This window comes from Peromyscus eremicus, chromosome 6 (assembly GCF_949786415.1).
Source record: "Peromyscus eremicus chromosome 6, PerEre_H2_v1, whole genome shotgun sequence".
In the NCBI taxonomy this organism is placed as follows: Eukaryota; Metazoa; Chordata; class Mammalia; order Rodentia; family Cricetidae; genus Peromyscus; species Peromyscus eremicus.
The window spans coordinates 69,302,536-69,330,482 of NC_081421.1; the positions used below are offsets into that span (position 1 = coordinate 69,302,536).

General features: G+C 42.8%; 1 protein-coding gene across 2 annotated transcripts; it reads right to left on the reverse strand.

Moving 5' to 3' along the window:
* On the reverse strand, nucleotides 1–27,878 carry Prpf3 (pre-mRNA processing factor 3). 2 transcript variants are annotated; one of them, XM_059265881.1, is made up of 16 exons: nucleotides 27,749–27,878; nucleotides 25,231–25,423; nucleotides 23,085–23,215; nucleotides 20,443–20,589; nucleotides 19,313–19,396; nucleotides 18,945–19,165; nucleotides 16,851–17,157; nucleotides 16,124–16,290; nucleotides 13,352–13,431; nucleotides 7,646–7,789; nucleotides 5,897–5,996; nucleotides 5,624–5,737; nucleotides 3,987–4,105; nucleotides 3,670–3,753; nucleotides 2,029–2,090; nucleotides 1–338 (listed from the first exon to the last, which is right to left on the reverse strand). In XM_059265881.1, exons 2-16 carry the CDS (start codon nucleotides 25,373–25,375, stop codon nucleotides 192–194), a joined length of 2,052 nt encoding a protein of 683 aa, XP_059121864.1. In that variant the 5' UTR covers nucleotides 25,376–25,423; nucleotides 27,749–27,878; the 3' UTR covers nucleotides 1–191. The 2 variants fall into 2 exon arrangements, with proteins under 2 accessions (XP_059121864.1, XP_059121865.1); XM_059265882.1 differs by lacking the exons at nucleotides 25,231–25,423; nucleotides 27,749–27,878 and adding an exon at nucleotides 21,232–21,327 and having other exon boundaries at nucleotides 23,085–23,183.
* Nucleotides 27,879–27,947: the final 69 nt, after the last annotated feature.

Genomic DNA, 27,947 nt, shown 5'->3' on the forward strand with positions numbered 1-27,947 from the left:
TTTAAAAATAACTCTTTAATCATATGCACATAAGGATGAGGGGTAGCGCCAGGCTGACTGGGTAAACAAGGTAGTCTCTTTGCCCCAGCGACTGCCTGGCACAGTTCTGAGATCACACAAGGTGAGGGAAGGTTGGGAAGTGGGAAGACGGAAGAGACGAAGGCGAAGGAGATCTAGGGCTAGCAGTAGTCTCAGTCAGTGGACTCCAACACAGATTCACTCAGTGCAAGGTCCCAGTAGTGTTCGGCCCCATGCTTTTTGAAATGCTCACGAGCCATGTTCTCTGTAGGGCACTGTTTAAACTTCATCTCTCCAAAGCTCCGGTCTTTGGCTGTACCCTAGGGATCAAGTAAAACTTTATGTATTTGAAAAGTCTAACTTGCTACTAGACCACACTGCCCTTGAATTAGAAATCCTACCTCAACATCCTAATGCACCATCATGCCCAGGAGAGACAAGAATTTCAATAAGCTTTCTATTTTACCCCTTTTCCAGTGTTGGGAATTGAATTTAGTGCCTTATTCATGTTAGGCAAGCACTCTACCACTTCAACTTACTTAAATAGACATAATAGTCTTTTTTCTCTTTTTTCTGCGACAGGGTTTCTCTGTGTAGCCTTGGCTGTCCTGGAACTTGTTCTGTAGACCAGGCTGGCCTTGAGATCCCCCTGCTTTTGCCCCTGAGCATGGGAATTTAAGGTGTGTGCCACCACTCACCAGCTGACATAATATTCTTTTTTTTTTGGTTTTTCGAGACAGGGTTTCTCTGTGTAGCTTTGCGCCTTTCCTGGAACTCACTTGGTAGCCCAGGCTGGCCTCGAACTCACAGAGATCCGCCTGCCTTTGCCTCCCAAGTGCTAGGATTAAAGGCGTTCGCCACCACCGCCCGGCTGACATAATATTCTTTTAAAATACCTAATAACATTTGTGTAGCAATATGCCTCACTGAAATATGATTCTATGATAAAAAAATTATAACCCTATGTCTTAGATATTTGCATGATTATATATAAGGACTTCTGGGGTTTTTTGTTTGTTTCTTTTTCTTTGTTGTTGTTACTGTTTTTAGAACCAGAGACTAAAACAACTTTTGTGGTTTTGTTTTTACAGTACTGGGGATTGAACCTATGGTGTCAGACATGAAAGGCAAGCACTCTATACTGAGTAACATTACTTACTAGCCTTAAAAACTCTTTTTTAAAGATTAAAATAAAAAATTGGGGATTGGAGAGATGTCTCAGGAGTTAAGAGCAATTGCTATTCTTGCAGAGGACCCAGGTTCTGTTCCAAACACCCACATCATGGCTCACAACCATCTTTAACTCCAGTTTCAGAGGATCTGACAATCTCTTCTGGCTTCTATGGGCATTTAAGGCATGCATGTGATGTAGATACATACAAATATATATATACATGCAGGCAAAGCACGCATACACAAAAATATATCAATCTTTTTTAAAAATGTGTTTATGTGTTCAAGTGAGTATAGATATCTGTCAGAGCTAAGAGGTCAGACCCCTTAGAGCTGGAGTTACAGGAGGTTGTAAGCACTCCCAATGTGAGTATAGGGAGTTGAATTTGGGCCTGCTTTAATTTATTCTCAACTACACCAACAAATCAGGGAGATCAAATAACACCCCTATTTCACAGCTCTGGCAATGGACTCTGACACTGTCTGACTCAAATCAAAGCTGGCACTCTGCCATCACCCTGGTTGTTTTGCTGCTGAGCTGAGGATCTAACTCGGGATCTAATGCATGTTAGATAAGCACCCTGTCACTGGGCTACACTCCCAGGCCCCACCCATCCACCATCAGCTTCTTAGATCTAGTGCATGTTTCACTACACCCAGGGGGAAAACATAATTTACTCCCCTCTCACGTTCAGGCTTGGAAGTATGTAATTTCCAATTGAGAATTTGTATTCCTAACACAGCATTTTCCATACTTTTTTCAGTTGGTATATACTAAAAGTAGCTCTAAATGTTCCAGCTAACTTTCTACTTCACCATTTTACAAAGATTACCAACCTCCCATACTAGCACACATTTGTTGGTTTTCTTCACAGCTTCTTCATCAGATTCCTCATCATCTGGAAAAGACAAAAGAGCTCAATCTTTGTTTTATTTGTTGAGATAGGGTCTCACTATATAGACCGGGCTGGCCTCCAACTGACAGAGATCACCTACTCTGCCTTCCAAGCCAAATGCTAGGATTAAAGGAGCGTGCCACCACCACCAGGCTTTTTTCTTTCTTTCTTTTTTTTTTAAAGGCCTGTAGTTTCAGCTGGCCTTCAATTTGAGACCACCCACCTGACTCAGTCTACTGAATGCTGGATTACAAGCTTCAGCAATCATACCTCACTAAATATCTCTTCTTTCTTCACTGCCTCGCCCCCCAGCCCAATGTCCAGGGCTTTGAACACAGCAGACAAATGCTTAACCACTAAACTACAGCCCTAGCTCCAAAGTATCTTTTCTGTGGCCTAGCATGATGACCTATGCCTTTAATCCTAGCATTTGGGAGGCAGAGGAAGATAGACCTCTGCTGAGTATGAGGCCAGTTAGGTCTATATACAAAGTTGCAGACCATCTAGGGCTACATAGTTAGATCCTGTCTCAAAACAATAAAACCCAAAGTATGTTTTCCTGATTAAAGCAGGGAGCTGCTCAACAACAGCTTTCTGAAAATCTGTTTTTATACAGTCAATACTTTAAATTTTTTTGGGGGTGGGGGTGGGGAAGATAGGGTCTCTGTATGCAGTCCATATCTGTGTTAAATTGGCATGTGTCCTCAGTAGTTTCAAAGCCAAGATCTTCCTACCTCCATATTCTGAGTGCTGGGTTATGGGTGGATACCAGTAGCTCTTGAGCAATTAAAAACAGCAACTTTTTTAAAAGATGGAACTCATGTAGCCTAGGCTGCTTTAAAATTGCTACATAATGGCCTTGAGCTCCCAGGAAATCCTCTTAAGTGGTGGGATTACATGTGTGGACCACCATGCCACAGCTAACAAGAAACTTTTGACTAAAGAATAACACAGGATAGACACTGTATACATGAATGCATAGCTTGCTGACTTTAAATATACTCTTTTTTTTTTTTTTGGTTTTTCAAGACAGGGTTTCTCTGTGTAGCTTTGCGCCTTTCCTGGATCTCGCTTTGTAGACCAGGCTGGCCTCGAACTCACAGAGATCCGCCTGGCTCTGCCTCCTGAGTGCTGGGATTAAAGGCGTGCGCCACCACCGCCTGGCTAAATATACTCTTATAATCAGAACTTACAATCAAGACAGAGAGGGAAGCCAGCTGGGAGAAAATCCTTAAAGGGTATGTGAAAGAATAATTTTAATACCAGTTTGTATGACAATGCAATAAAGAGCACATAAGCACTCAGCAGTACTGTCTAAGTTAAGTCAGCCTAGCTGGGCGGGTGGCACACCCCTTTAATCCTAGTGCTCAGAAAGCAGAGGCAGGTGGATCTTAGGAGTTTGAGGTCAGCCAGAGCTATACAGTGAGACCTTGTCTCACAAAAACACAGCCAAACAAAATCAAGTAAGCCTGTCTGAAATTCTTGAACACTACAGCATTTCAGAAGTGTGCAAGAGGGACAGACAGAATTGTTACCCCGCCTCCCCCAGCTCTCCCATTTAATCCTTCTAACCCCAATTCACCATCTCCCTTCGTGTTAGATGTCTGTTCATCCCACTTTATCCGATGTAGCATGAGACGCTTAAACTTCTTCTGGGCCTTGGGGCCTGGAAGGAGAATTTGAGAGAGTTGCAAAGACTGCAGTAGAAAGAACCTCCGGCTTGTCTGACGCTCAGACAGGACTGGGTAGGTGAACTAACTCTGGGAACCAACGTGTGGCCTTCTACTCCGGCACACAAAGAAACGGACACACATCAGACTCACGGATGTCCCCTCAATGCTATCACTTTAGGGTCAGGGCTGTCTAGGGACAGTTTCTCTTAATGCTTTGCACACTCACCCCCTTCTACTACCACCACGTTGACATCCTTGTGCAGCACCACCACCCCTGTCAGGTACAGCTGCCCAGCATTGGCCTCAATCTTGAACTTCTTGGCTGGGTTGCTCAAATTTCGAACTCTAGAGGAGGGAAATTTTAGTTACATCTTCAGTTTACCAACAAAGCTGCCTGAATGGAATGTCAAATAAAGAGGGATCTAAAATGTTCATCTTTCTAAAATCAAGACCTTGAACACAGAACTGTATTTCTACTCTCTTGTAAATACACTTCTTTCTTTCTTTTTTTGAAGACAGGATCTCATTATGTAGGTCTGGCTGGTCTGGAACTCACTATGTAGACCAAGCTAGCCTTGAACTCAAGAGATTGCCTGCATCTGCCTCCCAAGTACTAGTCCATTATTTTTTCATATTAAGTAGTTAGAATTTACTCTATGAATGAAGGAGAGGTACTTACTATCATCCAAAAGTATTTATAAGTTCATTGTTCCAGAAAGTATAAAAAGCATTAAATTCTGTCCCCTCTAGATGCCTATAATGTAAATGCCATATATTCATGAAATTTTTCTAGCCAAGACATCAAAAACTGTAAGTAGTAATTACCTATAGACAGCAGTCTAAGAGATAGGAGAATAGGGAGGGACTCTTTCAGTAAAGTGCTCCTCTATTTTATTAGAATTTGTCTTGTTGTTTTCCAGTCTGGACCAGCCCCAAACTTGCTAGCACAGGTTAGCTTCAAGTTCGAAACTATCTTGCTTTTCCAAAGTGCTGGAATTACAGGTTTGCACCATCCCATCTGGTCCAAAAATTTTAATATGAATAAACACCAGTGTTGTAATAATGCACCTCTTCTGATAAAGAACAAGTTAATAGAAATAAGCACATCTAAAAAATAGAAGGCACACATGAGCTAACCTAGAAGAATAAAATTAAGACATGAAATCAATACAAAAGGAAAAATATATTTCCGGAGTAAAAATATATTCTGGAGTGAGGATGAAAGGCTTACTATAGTACATCAGGATAAAGACATAATACTGAAGAAAAAAAAAAGTTAAAGCTCAGGACAGCCAGAGCTGTTACACAAAGAAACCCTATCTCCCCCCACCCCCCAAAAAATGAACAACCAAACAAAAATTAATGCTTTCTAGAGAAATTAGGTAATTTTTTTTAAGATGTATTTATTTATTATGTATACAGTATTCTGCCTGAATGTGTCTCTGCAGGCCAGAAGAGGGCACTAGATCTCATTACAGATGGCTGTGAGCCACCATGTGGTTGCTAGGAATTGAACTCAGGACCTCTGGGAGAGCAGTCGGTGCTCTTAACCACTGAGCCATCTCTCCAGCCCCCGAAATTGGGTATTTTATACTTCACAAAGGATGAATAATGTGGTAGGTATGCTTTAAGACCATAGTGATTCTGCCTTAAACATTGGGAAGATACTGAGAATTCAGGTGCAAAGAGGGTGTGATGGAGCACACCTTTAATATCAGGCCTGTGGAAGCAGAGGCAGGTGGATTTGAGTTCAGGGCCAGCTTTGTCTACACAGTGGGTTCCAGGACAGCTGGGACTATGTAGAGAGACCCTGTCTCAAAAAAGTCACAAACTTTAGGGACAGTTGTCTATGTGGACACCTACCTATACACAGATATGTGCACCCCCTGTGAAATGTCTTCTTTAAGCTTTTTAATTTTCTTGACCTTTCTCTGTTCTGCTGTAAGTTTCCGGGCAGCGTTGGCCTCTTCGTGCGCTCTGTCGTGACAGGAAGGACATCCACAAGTGAGAAAGGCATTGCAGGTCAGAGGCAGGGCTAAGGGAGAGAGAGAGCAACGGAGGACTCTCCCCCCCTCCAATACGGACCCTGGAGGGTCTGGAAAGGCAGTGTCCGGCCCCCCGACCCACCACACTTACTTCTGTCTCTTTGCCATCTGAGCTCTGACGTGAGCTTCTACCTTCGTAGGGTCTTGGACTGCTTCTGTTCCTAATACTCGCATTAAATTTGAGATTCTCACTACACGGAGAGAGGACAGCAATCAATCTCCTAAGTTATTTGTCTAGGTAGGACAATCTGTTTTTCGTTGTTTTCTGCACACAAACATTGCTTATTTCAAATCTCTACTCAAATTCACTTTCTACAATAATTTCTACCTTGAAAATCCCACTCAGTTAACTCAGATTTTGTAGAAGGTCAAACTATCTAAAAAAATTCAGTAATTTTTTTTACCATGAAAAAGCATGGTAAAAAATTCATTCATCAGCATTAAAAAACAAAACAAAACAAAAAAAACCTTATAAGCCAGGTAGTGGTGGCATATGCTTTTAATCTCAGCCCTTGGGAGACAGGCAGGCAGATCTCTCTACAGAGCGAGTTCAGGACATCCAGGGGTACACAGAAACCCTGTCTTGAACTGGCCCCCATCCCCCAAAAGACTTTAGTCTTATTTTATGTATAGGAATGTGTTGCCTGTGTGCATGTTAGCACACCATGTGTGCACAGTGCTTATGGAGTCTAGAAGGCATCAGATCCTCTGAAACTGGAGTTAGAGATGGTTTGAAATTGCCATCGGGATGCTGGGAACTGAATCTAAGTCCTCTCCAAGAGTGGCAGTGCTCTTAACCGCTGAGCCGTCTCTCTAGTCTCTGTTTTTGTTTTCTTGAGACAGGGCCTCCCTACACAGCCTTGGCTGGCATCAAATCCCCCCCCCCCCCCCCCCAGCCCCAGACTCTCACATAGTGGGAACACAGATGAGTGTCACCATGCTCAGCTCTGTATTTCTATTGGTTCATTTTTTAAAAGTCTTTATTTTTTTGAGACAGGGTCTTTTTCTATGTAGCCATGGCTGTCCCAGAACTCTCTCTGTAGACTGTAGACGAGGCTAGCCTCTGCCTCTTGATTCCTGGGATTAAAGGTGTTCACAACCATGTCTCCTCAACTCACAGAGATCCTCCTGGCTCTGCCTCCCAAGTGCTGGGATTAAAGGCGTGTGCCATCACCCATTTTCCTTTTCTGAGATAGGGTCTCACTATACAGCTCAGACAGGCCTGGAACTTCCTGTATAATACAGGTTAGTCTGGAACATGAGATCCTCCTGTCTCACTGTCCCAAGACCTAGGATTACCAGTGCCATCATGCCTGTCTATATACTAAGAATTATGTATAAAGTCCCACAAATACTACAACTATTATCTTCATGATTTTTGTTTTGTTTTTCTAGACAGAGTTTTCCTATGTAGCCCTGGCTGTTTTGGAACTCACTCTGTAGACCAAGCTGGCCAGAGATCTCCCTGCCTCTGCCTGTGGTGGGATTAAAGGTGTGCGCCATCACCGCCTGGCTGTCTTCATGAATTTTAAGACTAGGATCCTTTCAGTAAACTTTCAGTAAGACTAACATCCTTTCAGTAAACTCTGGAGAGTCAATACAGCAAATAATGCTTAAAAATAAACTCTAAATGACTTCTATAACAGAATGTGTTAATCTGTCATAAGGAAACACAGCATAGATTCAAAACAACAACAACAACAACAACAACAACAACCACCTGTGAATGATTCAGAGAAACCACCCCACCCCCCACCACACCCAGTTAAAGTGCCTCTAGGTGGAAAAAGGACCCGACTGACTTACTTTACGGTGGTAGCAGGGCCAGCTAGACACGTACCTTTGGGTTCTGGAGGAGGCATCAGACCTAGCCTGACTTTCTCCTGTAGCTCCTTTTGTGCTTCCCTCCTCGTTTGCCTCCGAAGTTTCTTCTGTTCCTTTTTTGTAAGATAGACCCCAAGGGTAACTGGTGTATCGTTGTCGACTATGAGAAAGAAAAACGAAAGCCTAAGACTATAGAAGGAGTTAGATGAGCACCCATCACTGAGAAGAACCGTAACGACAAACAATTTGAGGGAGAGGTTCAGACAGTCTGGCTTTATGGCCCAGGCTGGTCTTGAACTCAGAGTCCTGCTGCTCCCACCTCAAAACTGATGGAACAACAGTAAAATATATATGGTGTACACACACACACATACACACACACCACCCCCAAAACTCCTCTCCCGCACACCTAAATAATTTTTTTTTTTTTAAATTCATCTTTACTTTATGTTCTTTGGTATTTTGCCTATATTTATGTCTGTGTGAGGGCGTCAAATACGCTGGAGCTAGAGTTACAGACAGTTGTAAGCTGCCACATGGGTGCTGGGAATTGAACCTGGGACCTCCGGAAGAGCAGACAGTGCTCTTAACCATGAGCCACCTCTCCAGCCCAATAAATTTATTTTTTAAAAAAGTGCACCATGCCGGGCATGATGGTGCACACCTTTAATCCCAGCACTCTGGAGGCAGAGGCAGATGGATCTGAGTTAGAGGTGAGCCTGGTCTACAAAGCAAGTTCTAGGACAGCCAGGGCTGTTTAAACATAGAAACCCCACCTCAAAAAAACAAAAACAAACAAACAAACAAACAAACAAACAAAAAGTTTGCCTTTAAGCCCAGCACTCAGGAGGCAGAGGCAGGTGGATCTCTGCGATTTTGATGCCAGCCTGGTCTACAGAGTGAGTTCCATGACAGACAGGGATACACAGAGAAACCTTGTCTTCAAAAACAAACAAACAAAAAGTGCATAATGCTCTTCCAGAGGACCCAAGTTTGGTTTATCGCACCTACATTGGGTGGCTCACAACCACTTGTAGCTCCAGCTTCTGACCACTGAGGGCATCTGAACATACATACCATCTCCAAACAGACACAACACACAGACACACACCATTCACTCTTTTTTTTTTTTTTTTTTGGTTTTTTTCGAGACAGGGTTTCTCTGTGTAGCTTTGCGCCTTTCCTGGATCTCGCTCAATAGACCAAGCTGGCCTCGAACTCACAGAGATCCGCCTACCTCTGCCTCCCAAGTGCTGGGATTAAAGGTGTGCGCCACCACTGCCCGGCCCATTTACTCTTAATAAAAGATAAATCTTTACTGACACAGTCTACCCAACTGAACCAATGGGCTTGATGGTAAAATGAATCTTTAAAAATAAAATAAAATAAAATAAAATAAAATTCCCTTTACTCTCAAAGCATGCTTACTCAACAGTTAAAAAAAAACAAAAAGTCACATTCCTCTGATACATACTTATGACAGTTTAATAGACTCTGATGAAGCTGAGTCCCTGATTTTAACTTGTATTATAGGTTGAATGTCCCTAATCTTTTTTTTTTTTTTTTTTTTTTTTTGGTTTTTCGAGACAAGGTTTCTCTGTGTAGCTTTTGCGCCTTTCCTGGGACTCACTTGGTAGCCCAGGCTGGCCTCGAACTCACAGAGATCCGCCTGGCTCTGCCTCCCGAGTGCTGGTATTAAAGGCGTGCGCCACCACCGCCCGGCCGAATGTCCCTAATCTTAACACTTAAACACTTCAATACTCCAAAATCTAAAATGTTTTTTTAAACAGGGTTTTGTGTACATGAGCTGGCCTGAAATTCAGCATGTATCTGAGGATGACCTGAACTTCTAACATTCTTGTCTCCCTACTTTCTGAGTGCTGGAATTCCAGTGTATGGCATCACACGTGGTTTATGCAGGGCTGGGGATCCAATCTAGGGGGGCACACACGCACATCCATACGTGTCTGCTGTGTGTGTACACCGGAGGTCGCCTGGTATCTTCTCTGACTAAGACTCTGGGGATCACCTCTGCTGCGGGCCGCAGGAATATATCATAAGAACTCAGCTGGTTATGGCAAAGTCACTACCTGGAAGAATCAGGGAATTCCTCCAGAGGAAGCCAAATCCCAAGGAGTTTTGGTATTACTTGGCTTATTATATATCAGCTGTATTCTGTTATGAAAATCATGTGTGCCTTCATAGTTTTCCCAATTGACTTTTCCCCAAGAAGGGCTAACAGTGTGGACTGATCACTCTCTGGACATACACATTCCAGGTATTTGGAGAACAGCCTCAGGAAAGGCTTTCTCTGGAATCAGATATCTCCCTTGGCCACTTTCAAGAACTAGCAGTAATAACAGTCCACATGCAAGTCTCCCGATTTAAGGTAAATTCCACAAGGAGACACCACCTAGGTCAGGTGGATGTTAAGTAATAGTTTTACACAATTCAGCTCGGACCCTCCTTTCTTACAGCCTTACTAACTTTATAGACTGCTAACTCCTTACCTAACCACTTCTAGGAATATTTAGATAACCTTCTGTGCTGACAGCTATGCTCAGCCCGAACCCCAGTTCAAGCCTCCCTGTAATTATCACCATTGGCAGCATCCGGCCAGGTCCATCCCCAGATGGAGGAAAGGACCTTATCAGAGATACCTCCGTACTTTCTAAGAACAGACTTAAGCATCCAGGCTACCCATGTGAGAAGGCCTGGCGGATATGCCAATTAAGCTTTACTTCCTCCTTTCCCAAATCTTACCTCTAGTTCCAGATCTCCCTTTAACTATCACCAGAGGCATCTAGCTGTACACAGGTTGCCTAGCGACCGAGCACACTTTCCCCCACCCTGCAGAAAAACGGCAGATAGCTTGGACAGATAGGAGCCACAGGAAAAAAAGAAGACAGTTTTATTTTCTTCCATTGACCTAGCAACTTATAGATTCTTAACATTTTCTACTAATCACGTTTAAGACTATAGTTGAGCACATAAGATTTCCTCTTCTTAGATATTACCCGAATTTAGCCTTTAGTTAATTCATTTCCCCATTGGTCACTTCCCTTTGGGGTTGCAAATGATAATTAACAGTTATTGCCTCTCTGTGTGATTCTGATCACCCTCCATTTGACCCTGGAAGCCTGGCTTTGCACTGCTAAGGGAATACTACTTGTAAGTGTATATATACTCCCAGGGCACGAGGGGACAGAGAAGAGAAAAGAGAATGGAAGAACTAGATGGGTAAGAACTTGAGAGGAACAAACTGAGATGGGGAAGAACTAGATTGAAGGGCTAAAAGAGAGGGCTACAGGAACGAGATGGAAGATGAGGAAGAGCCAGATGGGGAAGAACAAGATGAGGAAGAGCCAGATGAGAGAGAAGGAGACGGGAGAGGAGCTGATAGGGGAAAGAACTAGATAGATGAGAACCCAGAAGGGACAGAACTAGATGAAGGAATTAAGATAGAACCTAGAAGGGACAGTAGATAAATATAGAGAAATCAGGCAAGAAAGGAGCTAGACATGAGAGCAGAATAGAAGCTGTGTAGAGAGAGAACTATCACAGAATAATAAAGTATATGAACTAAGGAGTTTCGTGTACATAGATTCATTTCTTTTTATCAAAGATTAATTATCAGCTGGTTGTAGATTCTTCCCGGACTCTGGGAGAGGACTCTCAAGGGGCTGGACCCCTTTAGTCCCCGATACATCTCAGCCTCCTGGGGACCACAAACAGGCCCCCACACCTGCTCGGCATTTATGCAGGCACTTAGGATCCAAACTCCAGTTCTTATATTTATGCAGCAAATGCTTTACCTGATGAGCCACCCTCTTGCCCTTGAAATGAAAACCTTTTGACTATTACTAATTACTATTCCACATCAGAAATGTTCAAATGCTATGCAAACCTCAAAGTATGAAAAATTAGCATCTGAAACACTTTTGTCCCAAGCACTTTAGACAAGAGATATCTGACCTTTATCTTATGGTGTCAATATATTTTTATGAACATATTGGAATTATCGTCAAGTGAATTTGCCACTATGGCATTATCTCAATTCATCCTGGGAAAGAATTAAAATCCTTGAGGACCTACATTAACTCTCTTCTGGTTTTTCATGTTTGAGACAGGGTCTTTCTATGCATCCCAGCTTGGCCTCAAACTTGGAAGCAATTACCTGCATCAGCCTCCTTGATGCTAGAATTACAACAGCATATGCCATATGCCCAGCTAGAAAGCAGAGAACTTCTGTTTGGTTTTTGGGTTTTGCAGACAGAGTTTCTCTGTGTATCCTTGGCTGTCCTGGACCTCACTCCAACAACCAGGCTGGCCTCAAACTCAGATCCACCTGCCTCTGCCTCCCATTAAAGGTGTGCACCACCACTGCCAGGCCTCAGTAAGCACCTAACTTTTAAAGAAGGCTTATCCAGCTGTTCTATGAGAAAATTCTCAATGCTCCAAGTGACTTACTGAAGACATTCAACTATGGAAAACAGCCACAACTACAACCTCTGCTGTCTCTACCTTAAACTAACTACACACTTCACTCAAGTAAACAACAAAAAAAACCTCACCTTTTTGAGACAGGGTCTTCATATGTATCCCATGCTTGCACTGAATCACAAATCTCCACAGTGGTGGGTTTATAGGCATGTACTAACATACCTGGTTAAACTACCTATCTCTTTTGACTGAACTAACAGACTTTTACTAATTTAAAAAAAAAAAAGTAAGGAAAAAAAGATTGAATAAAGCCAAAGATCACAAATGGGAACCAGCAACATGTGATTCACAAGTTGTACACTGACTTCCACATGAGTGCTGTGGCATTTGTGTGTCTACATGCATACACACATGGTGGCCATTACTAGGAAAATTGCCCAAAGAAATTCGTGATGATTTGGGGAAGTGAGTGAATTAGCATACATCTCCCATTTTTCAGTTTCTTAGCCTAAGACACCTTTGCGTCTCCAGCAGACTCTTCACCACTCCACACCCTTACCCTGACCCAGGCACAGGAACAAACAGGCTTGCACTTGATAATAAACAGCACAAGTAATGGAATGGTGCTTCTGAAGGGCATCCGAAGAGTTAGTTAGATTTTAATGCTAACAATGCTAAAGGAAGCCAGGGTAGGAAAACAACCAAAATACACAGCAAGGGGAGATTCAGGGGCCTGGTGGCTCACACCTTTAATCCCAGCCTTCAGGAGGCAGAGGCAGGAGGATATCTACAAGTACCAGGTCAGCCTGGTCCACATAGTGAGGCCCAGGCCAGAAAGGCTACACAGTGAGACCTTTCTTTAAAACAAACAAACAAACAAACCACCAAAATAAATAAATAAATAATAAAAGCAACACCAAAATGACGACAGATGGACAGTTTTCAATGGTTGTAGAGTAGCATAATGACAAAAGTCCAACTTGTGATTCTACCAGCGATGCCAACTGCAGACGAGGCCTTGATTTGATGATTACTGATCTCCACACTGCCCAGGAGTCATTAGCAGGCTGTATTATTTAACTTAATACAAGGCTTTCAGCTTCATTAATGCAATTCAGTTTTCAAGTGCACAACAATCACATGTGGACAGTGGCTACAGGTTGGAAGTACAGGTAAAGAACTCATCCATTCTGTATAAAGTTCTATTGGCTAATGCTGCTCTAGAATCATAATCTGTAATACTGGATAATCATACCCTATTAGATAATATATACATTACCTGGAGGGTTAAGCTGGGCTGGATGTTCAACAAGATTTGTGATTCCAAAATAATCTTCTCTCTTGGGATTTTCCTCTGTACTAAAATTGGAGGAAGAAGAAAAAACAAGATATGTGGGTAGAGATGATATCAAGAGTAGCTTAGGGACACAATGAGAAAAATATCTGTTCTAGTGTATTTATTACATACTACCTATACCAGGTACTTAGGTTACACATTATTTTCAAACTGAGAAAAAAGGGTCTCAAAAAAATTGGACATGTTCTCCATACTAGTCATTCCTAATCTCGGTACGAACCCTAATACCCAGACAGGCAGTATATTTGCCTTTTCTGATTTATTGTTATTTTATGTACAATGGTATTTTGCCTGCATGTATGTCTGTGTATGGGCACCAGATCCTTTACACAGATCCAGAGAGCTGGAGTTACAAACAATTGTAAGCTGCCAAGCAGGTGCTGGGAACTGAATCTGGGTTCTTTGGAAGAGCAGCCAGTGCTCCTAACTACACAGCCATTTCTCCAGTCCCAAGCTATTTTCTTTGTTTTTTCGAGACAGGGTTTCTCTGTGTAGTTTTGGTGCCTGTCCTGGCCTCAAACTCACAGAGATCAGCCTGGCTCCGCCTCCCGAGTGCTGGGATTAAAGATGTATGCCATCAACGCCCAGCTCCAAGCATATTTTCTTATTAGTAACAAGGAGTTACTAAGAAACAGGCTGACAAACGGTTAAAAAAAAAAAAAAAAAAAAAAAAAAAGACACACACTCCTAAAGTCATATATCAGAATGATGAACAAAGTTCTCCAAAAAAGTTTTTGTCTATGTCCATGTTCATGTGTATGTTATGTTGTGTGTGTGTGTACACATAAGGGGAGGCCAGAGGTTGACATCGAGTACCTTTTTCAACTATTCGCCATTATTTTTTGAGGCAACTCCACCCGTTGGATCTAGACCTTGCTTATTTGGTTAGACTGGCTTGCCAGTAGCTAGAAGGATCCTCCTGTCCCTGTCCTTCCTAGTGCTGGGATCACCAGCTTCTACCATTATACCATGCCTGGCACACATAAGCACAGGCTCTTGTGCTGGCTGTCCTGGATCTCACTCTGTAGACCAGGCTGGCCTCGAACTCACAGAGATCCACCTGGCTCTGCCTCCCGAGTGCTGGGATTAAAGGCCTATGCCATCACGGCCTGGCTTTGTTTTATTTTTATTTAATGTGTTTTGTGTCCTGCATGCATTTATGTATGTACACCATGTGTTGGTACCTACAGAGCTCAGAGGAGGGAGTCAGATATCCTAGAGCTGAAATTGCAGGTGGTTGTAGGCCATCCTGTGGATGCTGGGAACTGAACCTAGGTTCCCTGGGAGAGCAACAGGTACTCTTAATTTCTGGGTCCCCGTACCTGGCTTTTTAACTGTTGAATTCAGGTCCTAATGCCTAACAGCAAGTAGTATTTTACCAACTGAACAAGCTCCCCAGTCTATGCTAATAAAGCTTTATTATTCCACCCATCAATTAAGAACTAGGTAGGGATATAGCTCAATGATAAAGCACTTACTTAAACTATGTAAGGTTCTGGGTTCAATTACTAATACTTCAAAAAGATGCCAGGAGACAGAGGCAGGTGGATGTCTTTGAGTTCCAGGCCAGCCATGGCTACATAGTGAGATCCCCTGGGGTGGGGGTGGGGGAGCTGCAAAATAAAAGGAATAAAGCCAGGTACGGTGGCGCACTCCTTTAATCCCAGCACTTGGGAGGCCGAGACAGGTGGATCTCTATGAGCTCAAGGCCAGCCTGGTCTTCAATGTGAGTTCCAGGACAGCTAGAGCTGTTACAGAGAAACCTCGTCTCAAAAAACACAAAACCAAACTAAACCAACCAACCAACCAACCAAACAAACAAACAAAATAAAACAACAACAACAAAAATCAAACAAACAAAGAAAAGAAATCAGTTATAAAATAAAGCAAGAGGACTGACAACTACAGAGATGGCTTGGTGGTTGAGAGCATTTCTGCTTTTCCAGAGGACTTGGGTTCAGTTCCCAGCACCCACACAACGACTTGTAAACAGCTATAACTCCAGGTCCAGGGCATCTGACACTTTTCTGGCCTCGACTAGGCAAACATGTGGTGCACATACATACACCTGCAAGCTAGTTAGGCAAAAAACTCATACACGTACAATAAAAATAAGTCTTGGGAAAAAAGCTAATTGTGGTGGCACACACCTGAAATCCAACACTCCTGCGAGACGGGAGTAGAGGAAAAAAATAGGCTGGCAAAATCCTACCTGTGACACAGTGGAAGTAAAGAGAGACCTCCTCAACAATGTGGAGAGAAAAACTGACTCCATAAATTGTCGCTGACCTCTACATATGTGCAGTGGCATGTGCTCACCTGCACAAGTGCCTTCTACATACTAGGCAAGTTCAACCACTGAACTACAGGTCCCTAGCCCTGTAACTGGATCTTTACAAACATGTAAAATATATAGAATACAGTAAGGAAAAAAATGTAAAACCCTAAAAGGTGTCAAAAGAAAATGGGTCCTGAGTTCATCTCCGAGCACTGAAAAATAAAGAAGTAGATAGATACATGTTCTGCAGACTCACTCTTGTGTTGTTTATCTGATTCTGGTGCACTAACCCCAAAGCTAAAAATAACTCAAGAAAGTCTGAGAATATATGTTTGTGCAGTTATCTATTTCCTTTGGATTGAAAGTGTTATTTAACGCGTATGTACCATCTTTCTAGTAGGAACTAACAAACTCACAGGTCAAAGCCATTGGGTATGATGTAAGAGTCCCACCACTCAATTTCAGGGATATCGCCTTCCTTTAGCTCCTTCTTAGGAGCAATGAGGGCAAGCCTAGTCGAAGTATGAATGCCTGTTTTTCTAGCAGCCTGTGAAATCTCTGCTTGCAGCTTCTCCAACTGAGCCTAAAAGCAAGATAACACAAAACAGGAAGGTAAGCTGGAGCAATGGAAAGTCACAAATCTAAAAATCCCCCTTGTTAAAATCTTTATATCCAATGCAATGAATTCATGACTTCTGAAAGAGAGTAATTCTGCTTTATTTGATTTCTTTACTCATTTTATTTACACGTTCACTCTACCTCTCTCCCTTCACTCTACAGTGTTTGCAGCAGATACACATTAGTGGAATTCTATGAACACCTCACTCTGAGAAGACAAAAAGGTCAATGTAACTAACTATGCAGTCACTTCAACTTTCCTAAGTACATGGATTTTACGTAGTAAACTTAAACACCGGGCTATCTTTCACTAAAAGAAGTCAAGACAATGTTTTTTAATTGTTTTCCTCAACTGTCAGTCTATGGGAAAAATTTCTATACAAGCAGAAAGTAGTCAGGAAGAGAAATATGCTAAACATCAAATATTCTAGGAATATAGCACTTAAATCAATCACTCATTGTTTGAAATTATGTATCTAATTCCCCCAAATATAGAAGCTGACAGCGTCTTAACGTCTAAATTACCTTTGTCCGTAATCGTTGAGCAATCTTTTCAAATTTGCCCTTGTCATGGAATTTAAAAGTGCGTCTTTGGCGCTGGGAAGGGGCAATTGAAACTCGGGGGTCAAAAAAGGTATTAGATTCCATGTCTTCTGATGGCTTCTCTTTGAGTTGCTGCTTGAACTGTTCCCTCTTGACAGCTCGAATATTCGCCTTGAGGGTGGGCATCCGATGTGTCAGCTCGATCTCCTTGCCTGTTGCATCTACAGTCCGACCTTGCTCATCCAGGATCAGGGGTGTAGGTTTAGTTTGATCCTTTAACTCTACTTTCCTGAAAACACAGTCCACAAAGAAATAAATCCTACCACGGAACATTAAAGCAAGCAAACCCCACAGGAAATAAGAGAAACCAGCCTACAAAGACAACTGTGTAAAGTACTTTTAGGGAGGTCGACCGACCCCCTTAGTGCTTACTAAAATCTGGATTTAAAAACACCAAGGGTGGGACTGAAGAGATGGCTCAGCAGTTGAGAGCACCTGCTGCTCTAGCAGTGGGACTGGGGCTTTTTTCCAGCATCCTCTTGGTGTTCAATGGTCTGTAACTTGACCACCAACGGTCCAGGGAATCCAATGCCCTCTTCTGACCTCTGAGGACACCAGGTACCCATGTACTACACAGATATATATGCAGGCAAACACTCATACATGTAAAATAAATAAAGCTCAAAAGAAAACAATAACAAAGGAAATTAGTTCAGTTTTTCTAGCTAAAACACAAACCAGGCTGGGGCTGTATCTCACCATTAGAGCACTTGCCTAGCACATTCAAGTCCTTGGGCTCCAACCCCAGCACTGAGGGAAAAAGTCCACAAAAAATATATCAAACTGAGTATCTGGATACAGGGCATACTCAAATGAAATTAATTCTAAAATCATGCTGAGAAAATTTTGTTATCTAGTCTTATTATTCCTAAATTCTTTTCTTAAATTTATTTTCAGGTCATCTGGAACTGGACTTAGAGATGGCCATTAGCCAACTTGTGGGTGCTGGGAACCAAACCCTGGTCCTCTGGAATAGCAGCAAGTGCTTTTAATAACTACTAAGCCACCTTTCTGCCAAACCCCTCCACCCCCCATGATTTCATATGCAATGGTGCTTGGCCTACATGTATGTCTGTCTGTGTGAGAGAGTCAGGTCCCCTGGAGTTGGAATTATAGACAATTGTGAGCTGCCAGGTGGATGCTAGGCATTGAACTTGGGCCCTCTGGTAGAACAGTCAGTGCTTTTAACCGCTGAGCCATCTCTCCAGCCCCACTCCCCACACTTCTGTTTTTGTGGTGGTGATTGTGGTACTATGGATTAAGAACCCAGGGCCTCCTGCATGCTAGCCAAATGTTCTATTACTGGAAGACACTTCTAACATCTGCTCCTAAATTCTTCAATCAGTTTTAGGATGCCAGACCAATCACAAACAAGACAGGGTCTTGCTATGCAGTCCTGGCTGGCCTAGAACTTGTTATGTAGACTAGGCTAGATTCATATTTACCTCACTCTTCTTGCCTCTCCCTCCTTGAGTAATAGAATTGCAGGTATGTGCTGCCACGTCTCACCCAAGTCTAACATCTGGTCTCACTCAATACTGTGTAATGGCTAAAGCTCTCGAGTGGTAAGTCCAGAAACCCGATTCTATTCTTACCTCCAATATTAGCCAAAAAATATTATTTTAGTTCTACCAGTTATAAACAGACAACAATATATATAACAAAGCTAAAAATAAATGTAACTGATATTTAGATCACATATTAAAAATACGAAATGGTAAGAAATTATTTAATGTTCTTTGGGGGAATCAGTAACATTCAAGTAAATTTCCTTTAATTTACTACTCCTAAAATTTCAGAAGTGAGCCAGGGGGTAATGGCACACGCCTTTAATCCCCAGCACTTGGGAGGCAGAGGCAAGCGGATCTCTGAGTTCCAGGCCAGCCTGGTCTATAGAGCGAGTTCCAGGATAGCCAGGAATACACAGAGAAACCTTGTCTCAAAAAACCAAAATAAATAAACAAATAAATAAATAAAATTTCAGGAGTGATAAAGTATTCTGTGAAAGATACTCACGGTGGAGCTATGCCCATGGCATGGAGATTAGCCAGGCCCACCATGTTGGCATTACCAATAAGCCCTGGCTTCAAAGCCAGCTGGGCTTGGATTCGGGCTTGTAGTTCAGCTGCTTTCCTTGCCTTCTCAATGGCATCATTCATAAAAGTAGCGGCCTGGGAGGGCTGAATAGTGTTGCCAATTGGAAGTCGCTCTGGTTGGGAAGAAGAAGGTGTCTTTGGCTATAAGATAGAGATTAAAGGGTTTGAGATAGATAGGCACAGATATATACACACCATCGTAGATTGTGGCACTTTCTGGACTCTCACGGACTGAATGACAACAAATCTGTGCTAACTGTTGTTTTCAGAGTAACCTGGACATAGTACCTGAGGTGTAGGGGGGCTGATGAAGCTCAGCTGTTTTTTCCTCTCCTCAATCTGTCGTGTCGCTGCCTCCATCATCTGTTTGATCTGTTCTCCAGAGGAAAATTGGAAGATTAATTTCTCCAATCAATGTTTCCAAAAAAAAAAAAAAAAAAAGCATTCAGTTCTAGAGACCTAAGAGTTCGTGAATGTCTACACACACACCCACACCCTGCACCATAGACTAGAAAATTTAGTAAAGATAAGCCTATACAAATTAAGCACGAGAGTTTTTCAATCTTTTGCCCCCAAGGTAGGACTGGTATATTAGGTAGTCCACATTATGGTGACTGAGACTCAGACAATATGAGTTTAAAACTGTGCTACCTCCTGCCTGTATTACGTTGGAAACTACTAATATCTTAACCTCCCAAGAATCTGAAAGGGGGAAAGTAGTGCACGCACACTTCCTACCAAATTATTACATTACAGGGGGCAGGGTTGGAGAGACGGTTAGGAGCTAAAGCACCAACTGCCCTTGTAGAGGACCCGAGATCAGTCTCCAGGACCATCACGGTGGCCCACAACTGTCTCTAACTAGTTCTAGTGGATCTGACACTTCTAATTGCCACAGGCTCCTGCATGAACATGGTACACATATACATACTTAGGCACACAGACATAAAATAAAATAAATACGTATTATTTTTAAAAATTATGTTTACCAGAGCAAGGCATGTTGGCATAGACCTTTATCTCAGCACTTGGGAGGTAGAGGCAGGCAGATCTCTGTGAATTTGAGTCCAGTCTGTTCCACATACAGTGAATCACAGGCCAGTGAGGGCTAAATAGTAAGACCTTGTCTCAGAAAGGACACAGTCAAGCCCAGGGCTATCGTTTCATTAATTTTCCCAATGATCATGAAGCAGACAATTGGGCAAACAGTGAGGTAATGCACTAGCTGCTCAATCATTACAATTTCAATCATCTTGAGCTGGACTATTTCTGACCAAACCAAGGACTATTAAAATATAAAGTAGGAAATAAAAGTTCCCCAAATGGTTAACACTGATTCACATCAAGTTCACAGTGAACATGGACCCATGTGTCTTTTGTTTTCAACTCACAAAATCACTTTGCTTCTTTTAACTAACCTGGAGCTTTGTTAGCATGCCAGGGCTTTCTGATGGAGGCCCAGGGATCACCTCTGGCTCCTCTTCTACTTCCTCAAAACGGGGTATTCGCCGCTTCTTTACCCCTGACGATTCCTTTGAGATCTCAGAGTCATCACCAAACACCTCCTAAAGGAACCCAAGATGAAAGAAGAATTGTATCCCTCTCTAGGGGAAAAAGGGAAGAACCATCCCGACCCTACTAGCATCTTGTGTTTTTCCCAGGGAATACGACACAATCTTTTAAATAACTTTGAAAGGGTCTTCTAGATTCTCCACCAAGTGGAACATTTCACCCAACTTCATCACTCTTCTATCCCATTCAAGCAAATTGCATCCCCATGTTCTTATAAACGTTCCCATCTCCAGATCTTCGCCAATGCTACTGCCTACATTGTAGTGCTCTTTCTCCAAATCCTTTCCCACAAATCCTGTCTAAAACTCACCTCCTCCAGGAAGTTTTCCTCATTATCTCATCCCACTCTGATCAAACTGTTCTTTCACATCCTCTTAGGCACTTACAGCTTGTTCATATTAGATTACATTATTACATTGCTGACACTGTTTGCCAAGTGTTAGGTAGTACTTTCTCCCAATTAAAATCTAAGTTCTTCCAGAAAAGAGGCTTGATCTTTTTTAGTATTCCCCAATAACATTTTCTTCTTATCATACAATGGGAACTCAAATATGTTGACTAATTTGCAAAATGAATTTAATAGGACCAAGAGTGGCCAACTGGAAGGGACAATGGGAAAAAGCAAATGTACACACCGGTGGTAGGCTTTGGGTGACATCCCCTCTTCACTAGGAGGGCTCGTGTTTTGCAAGGACATATCCTCAGCCAGGGGCGAGCGCTTCCTGGAACTCCTACAGTTCAAGAAAAAGGACTCTCCCATAATATATTGTGTGGAGTGGGGACTTGAATGGACCAAAAATGGGACCCATATCCCATGCTATCTAGATATCTCCCTCAAGAAACCATTTCTACTATCCCACCCAATGTAGTCAACTCATTCAGAGTGTGAGCTTGGCACTGACAGTGGCATGTACTATCATAATATAATCTTTACTGTGTTGATCTGTACAGTACGTGGACTAACCATCCCTCTCAAGTTTAACACAAGTCTGAAATTCTATAGTCAGTTCTAATATTTATACAAAACTGCTACTCAGATTTTATGATCTGTGGCTGATTTATTGCAACTCCTTACTTCTAAATTGCAGACTGATTTCAGGCAAGGACTATGTCTGATTTCTCTGATCACTCTATAATGCCATAAAAACAAAAGGGAAAGGAATTTCTATTATTTCTTGGTCTTATAACATGGCCACGGGCCCCAGGAAGACACTGCTTATATTTTTTTGTGTCTCACGACAAGCAACTGATATTCAAGGTATCAAAAACACTTCAGAGTGAGGATGATGGTACATGCTTAGGATCTCGGCACTCAGGAGGCTGGGCCAGAACCTCTGAATTTGAGGTCAGCCTGGGATCGGTGGCAAGAGCTTGTCTCAAAAATCCCAAACAAGGGCCGGAGAGATGACTGAGAGGTTAAGAGTGAGGACTGTTCTTCCAGGGACTAATCTGGTTCCTAGCACTTCTGTAGTGGCTCACAACCACCTGTAACTCAAGCCCCAAGAGATTTGACACCCTCTTCTGACCTTTATGGGCACCTGTGTGCATACACATACATAAACAAAAAGTTTAAAATGAATCTTTAAAAAACCCTAATCAAAAGAAAGCTTATTAAAAACAAAGACAAGCTGATCATGGTGGTACACACCTATAACCCTAGCACTTGGAGCATCACAGTCCAGGAAAGGCTGAGCTAGTTATATAGTAAGACCCTATCTCAGAACAACCAACCAAAAACCCAAGAGAGACAAAGGGAAGTCAGACAGAGAAATTGGCTACATTAGGGACCTAAGATAAGAGGTCAGCTACTTGACACTGCTCAAAATAACAAGGCCATGACTGCACAGCAACCACAGAATAAAAAGGGAGTATTTCTAACTCTTTTACACATCCCACTCCTGGGGTCAGTGACCCTCAGTAGGGCGTACAACAAATGTAGACTACATGGCAGTTGGTTTCAGGCCTCTTATCTACAAGTACATTAAACAGAAATCTCTATTAATGAGTAAGAATCTACAGTCAGGAAGCAGTGGAGACATCTTGAAGCAACTTACTAGACTTTAAGCAACCCAAGATTCTTAGAGCAATCAATTTATAGGTAGTAGTAAAGAGGGAATGTTGAGAATTAAACGATGTATGAAAAAAAGGACAAAGTTATCAATTACTTCTTTGGACTATTTCAAATAAACTGTGCTCATAATCGAAAGATGGTGATAACACAAATCCTACTCTTCTACTTTAATGTCTGAGGATCCCTCTTGAACACTCAGTGTTCTATTTGGTTGTTGTTTTTAACTCTTTATTCGTTGCAGTACTGGAATTGAGCCCAGGGCCTCATGCATGCCGGGCAAGCACTCTATTACTGAGCTCTAACCCTAGCCCCAACACTAGGCGTTCTAATAGTAGATGTCAAAGTGTAAGCAGGTAAGCTCAGCACATTTCTTATTCCAAATACTCCTGAGCTTATTAGATAGTGACCGCAACCTACCTTTAATTCTCGTTTTCTGCTCCTGTCACTGCTAGACTTGGAATGTCTAGAGCTTCGGCCTTCCTCCACAGCCTCAAACAGCTTATCCACAAATCGGAGAGTAGAGTCATCAAGAAAAGGTTTCAGGTGATCTGACAAGAAAAAGAGGTCGAAGATTGAAAAGGTAAAAGTATATAGTCCAATACCAAACATGTAATAAACAACAAACTAGAATAGGAGAGGAGAAAAAAAGAATAGGAAGGAAAAAGGTTTTTTTTTTAAGGTAATCTTACGCTTTGACTGCACAGTCACCACATGCTGCATGCGCAAGGAGTCCAGAAGACAGCACTGGATCCCTTGAACTGGAGTTAGATGGTTGTTAGCTGACATGTGGGTGCTGGTAATTGAACTGGGTCTGCCACAAGTGCAGCCAGTGCTCTTAACCACTGAGCCATCTCTCCAGCTCAGGGAAAATAAAAATGTTTTAAGAACTTCTCCGTAGGGAACTAGAAAAATGGTTAAGATACTGCTCTTGCAGAGGACCCAAGTTTGGTACCCAGAATCCACAATGAGCTGCTGACAACTGCCTATGACCTCAGGGGACTCTAATCCCTCTGAGGGCATCTTCTCTCCCACTCTCCCACCCTCCCTCCCCCGCTACACACACCATAAACTGTAGGGGCTCAAGAGATGGTTTATCAGTTAAGAGCATGAGCTGCTTTTCCAGAGCACCTACATTTGATTCCCAGTACCCACATGGTGGCTCACAACTGTCTGTTGTAACTCCATCTGACTCTTGCTAGCTACCTGCACACTTCTGGGGCATATACATAAATGTAAATGAAACACTCATACACATAAAAAATAAAAACATATGTCTTTAATCCCAATACTCAGGAGACAGAGGCCAATTAGGGCTAAATAGTGAAATCCTGTTTTCTTAATAACTAAGCAAATAATTTTCTTTTTGGAATTCCCAGTTTCTGATATACTTAATGACTCTGCTCTATGAGGTAAAAGGTTCTAATTTTTTTGGAGCAGAAAGCAGTATAGCCAGAGAAATCTGCTTAAACTGGGTATCAGAGTTGAAAATGAGGCTGGGAATGTAGCTCTGTGGAAGAGAACTTGCTTGGCAGGCACAAGGGCTTTGGTCTAATCCCCAGCACCCTAAAAACAGTTTAAGATAACTATCACCTTAACTTTTCCTACACAACAAATCATAGAAGACTACTAGAAACCTACCTCCCTGCACCTTTCCACATTTCTGATAAGACTTCCACACTCTGAGATGTCAATCATATCAGGCTATTTGACTGCAGAGTGTTTCCTAAGCAAACTTATGTGACTTGGTATGGTGGCCAAAGACTGTGATTCATAATGTGCCACAAATAATGAGAGAGAAAAAGATTGGTTATTTACACTCTTCCCATTGTAACAGAAGAAAAAATAAGGAAAGGACGTGGCTCAGTTGGTAGAGTGCTTGCCTAGGTCCTGGTTTCCTCCATCTCCAGCACTGCATAAGCCAGGTGTGGTGCATGCTCATATCCCAGAATTCAGGATGTAGAGCAGTGGTTCTCAACCTTCCTAAGGCTGGGACCCTTTAGTACAGTTCCTCATGTTGTGACTTCCAACCATAAAATTATTTCACTGCTACTTCATAACTGTAATTTTGCTGTTATGAATTATAATGTTAATATATGATGTGCAGGATATCTGATATATGACCCCTGTGGGGTCGAGACCCACAGGTTGAGAACTGTTCATGCAGAGACGCGAACCATAAGTATTAGGCCATCCTCAGCTACATAGTGAGTTGGAAGCCAGGCTGGGCTCCATGAGTCTCTGTCTTTAAAAAGGGGGTGGGGCTAGTACACACCTTTAATCCTAGCACTCATGAGGCAGAAGCAAGTGGATCTCTGAGTTCAAGGCTAGCCTGGTCTACCCAGCAAGTTCCAGACCAGACAAGGCTACACAGAAGTCCTTGTCTCCCCAAAACAAAACCAAACAAAACCAAACCAAACAAAAAGGGGGTATGGTGGGGGTGAGGAGAGGTTCACTAGTCTGACCTTTCTTTGATTTGCTCCCAATAGAGACAATCTGGAGAAGTTCAAGTCAATGTTTGGAACGAATCCACCCCTTAAGTCAGAAGACTCCGAAGGGTACATACCAGCCGCCTTCTTCTTATCCATGCCCTTCCCCACACAGTTCAACGCCGCCGTGACCACCGTGGGCTCTGAGAAGCCCAGCACTCTCTTCACTGTCTTCTCTATCCATGGCTTCAGCTCATCCAGCTCCCGCTTAGACAGCGCCATTTTGGGGGGGAAGGAGAATGACAGCTCAAATGGGACGAAATACTACACCTAAAAATAAAGCAAGCAAGAGTCAGAGAAGGGAAATAAACAAGTCAGGATACTAGTTAGTAGAACAGGAAGGAGTGCTTTCTCCATCCCATTTTCAACCCCTAGTCATGTCACTACAATTCATAGGAAGGGAAATGCTTCCCCAAACCAAGCTTCAAAGCAGAAGGAAGCTGTCCATTAGCTTGTTTGGTGTCTGAGATAGGCTCTCACTATGCAGCTCATGTGGAACTTAACACTCGCACTCTTCCTGCCTCTGCTTGCCCAGTGAGGGGTTCTGGGAATACACCACCATGCCTCATTCATTTGATGTTTTAATTCTAATTCAGAATCAGTCATCAATGCTATCTGAAGAATAAACAAACTAGGAATAACCTAGTCTGAGGAATGAGTTCTAACTCCTGACCCTGTTATACAAAGGACAGACAAACAGAACATTTAAAGAATCAATCTAGAAGTCAACTTTACTATTTCTTCTACTTCTGGAAGCTCTGACCCAAGACTTTTCTAAGGGGTGCAAAAGATGGCTTATCCAAGTCAGTCCTCCTGTGTTAAAATCTCATAATCCTTAAGAATGCTGCTACATTTCTCTGTAGTTTTATTCACGGTGGTGTGCATTCTATACATCAATAATTCAATATCGTACTCTATAGGACTTGTCAGCTGACTTAATGAGAATAAACCCTAAACTCAGAAAAAGGCTATTCATGTTTTCAAATTCTCTCCCTCCTCATTTTTATTCTTTTACTTATTAGTGCTAAACTCTCCACAACAAACTTCTACTACTTAACGCAAGCTGGTATAAAAATTTCAACACTACTCATGCTTACATTTGGGTAAAACACAAGTTTTAAATCTCAAACATCCTCACAAGCATAGAGAAAACTTCCCTTCTATTTATTTTTACTTCATGTACAATGGTGTTTTGCCTACATGTATGTTATGTCTGTGTGAGGGTGTCGGATCCCCTGGAGGCAGAATTACAGGCAGCTATAAGCTGCTATGTGGGTGCTGGGAATTGAACCTGGGTCCTCTGGAAGAAGAGCCAGTGCTCTTAACCACTAAGCCATCTCTCCAGTCCCTTCCAAGATGTTTAAAGACATCTAGATCATACAAGCCTGTAATCCCAGCACAAGGGAGGTAAAGACAGGAGAATCAGGAATTCAGGTCTAACCTTGGCTACAGAGTTCAAACTCACCCTTGGCTACAGGAGACCTTGTCATAAAACAGAAAGATGCAGTCTAATTAGCTCCTACACTCTTGACAGATTGATTTCTCATAAGATCTGCCACCATGTAGTATTAACTTTGATATATCTGAATGAAGCTGGAAGGCTGTGCCTCAGTAACACGTTTTATGAATAATCCTGTGATAGCGTTTTTTTTGGGTCATCATGAGATAGTATACTTACTGCCTATGAAAAAGAAAGCAAACACAAGCACTAACAAGAGCGGAGAAAAAAGCTCACTGAACAGATAGTATATATACTAAGCACCACTATTTATAAGCCCTTAGGCAAATAAGTTAATTCCCCAGAGCCTCAGTTTACTCATCTTAGAAAATGGCAACATTTGACATAGCATTCCATTCAATAAATACTTAAGTAACTATTGTCGAACAGAATACTTACTGCATGTAAGGACACATACAGCAGTGATCAAGATAGTCAAGATTCCTCATGTTAATGGGACTTACAACCCACTACAATTGAAAAATAGGCTAGAAAGTGTAAGCGATTTCAAAAGCCAAATAGGTGAAGCATGCTATCAGACTGGATGTGCGCCCAAGCACTATGCCAACAAATGGATGTCTTCAAATTCGACCCGATGCTTCATAAATGTGCAAACGAGACAGTCAATGGATAAGAAAGTTTCAGTTACCAGAGTTGCCACTAACCAAATGTTCAATCCTAACAGCGAAGAGGCGGCAGCGTCGGTGGGGGGGGGGGGGGGTTGGAGGGAGCCGAGGAAGGCAGAACGCTCTCTTATGAATGAGCAGGTAGCAGAATCCCAGCTTCCGAAGGAATCCCTTACTCTACTGAGCTCTAAGCCCCTGGTACCCCAATGCTTCCATCTTTGCTGATTTTTCCAACTGGCCCCCGCCCCACCGAGTCCGACCTAACTCCTCACCGGTCTGCCCACCCTGCTCTTCCCGCCCCCGCCCTTTTCCTCCAGCAAGCCCATTCGGTCTCGTTCCCCCCAAAGGACCGGGCGCTCCTCTCAGCCTGCTTCCCGCCGAGGACTCCCGCCCGGTCCTCCCCTCGGACTGAGCCCTGTCCAGCCGCTCGGACCGAAGGCTAGCCTCTCGGGGTGCGGGGCCACTACTCACCTCACAAACTTCAGCCCCTGAGACGGAGCCCGAACGTTACACCGGAACCGGAAACCTTCCGGTCGCCCTACGGCCCGCCGTCGCTACTGCCACAGCCGCCGCCACGCTGCGGTCCCCATAGCACGTGACCAGGGAAGGCGGGGCCGCGGCCGCGCAGCCGCGGTATCCTTGTGCCGGCGGCGAGGCGCATGCGCAGCCA

Bases quoted from the DNA above. Each gene is read 5' to 3' on its own strand.
- Prpf3 (XM_059265881.1), bottom strand. From the start codon at position 25,375: ATGGCGCTGTCTAAGCGGGAGCTGGATGAGCTGAAGCCATGGATAGAG. The intron at 16,291-16,850 runs GTAATTTAGACG...TCTTGCTTTTAG, and splicing joins CTCAACGATTACGGACAAAG to GCTCAGTTGGAGAAGCTGCA. The intron at 4,106-5,623 runs GTAGGTGTCCAC...TCCCTCCTCTAG, and splicing joins GTGCACATATCTGTGTATAG to AGTTCGAAATTTGAGCAACC.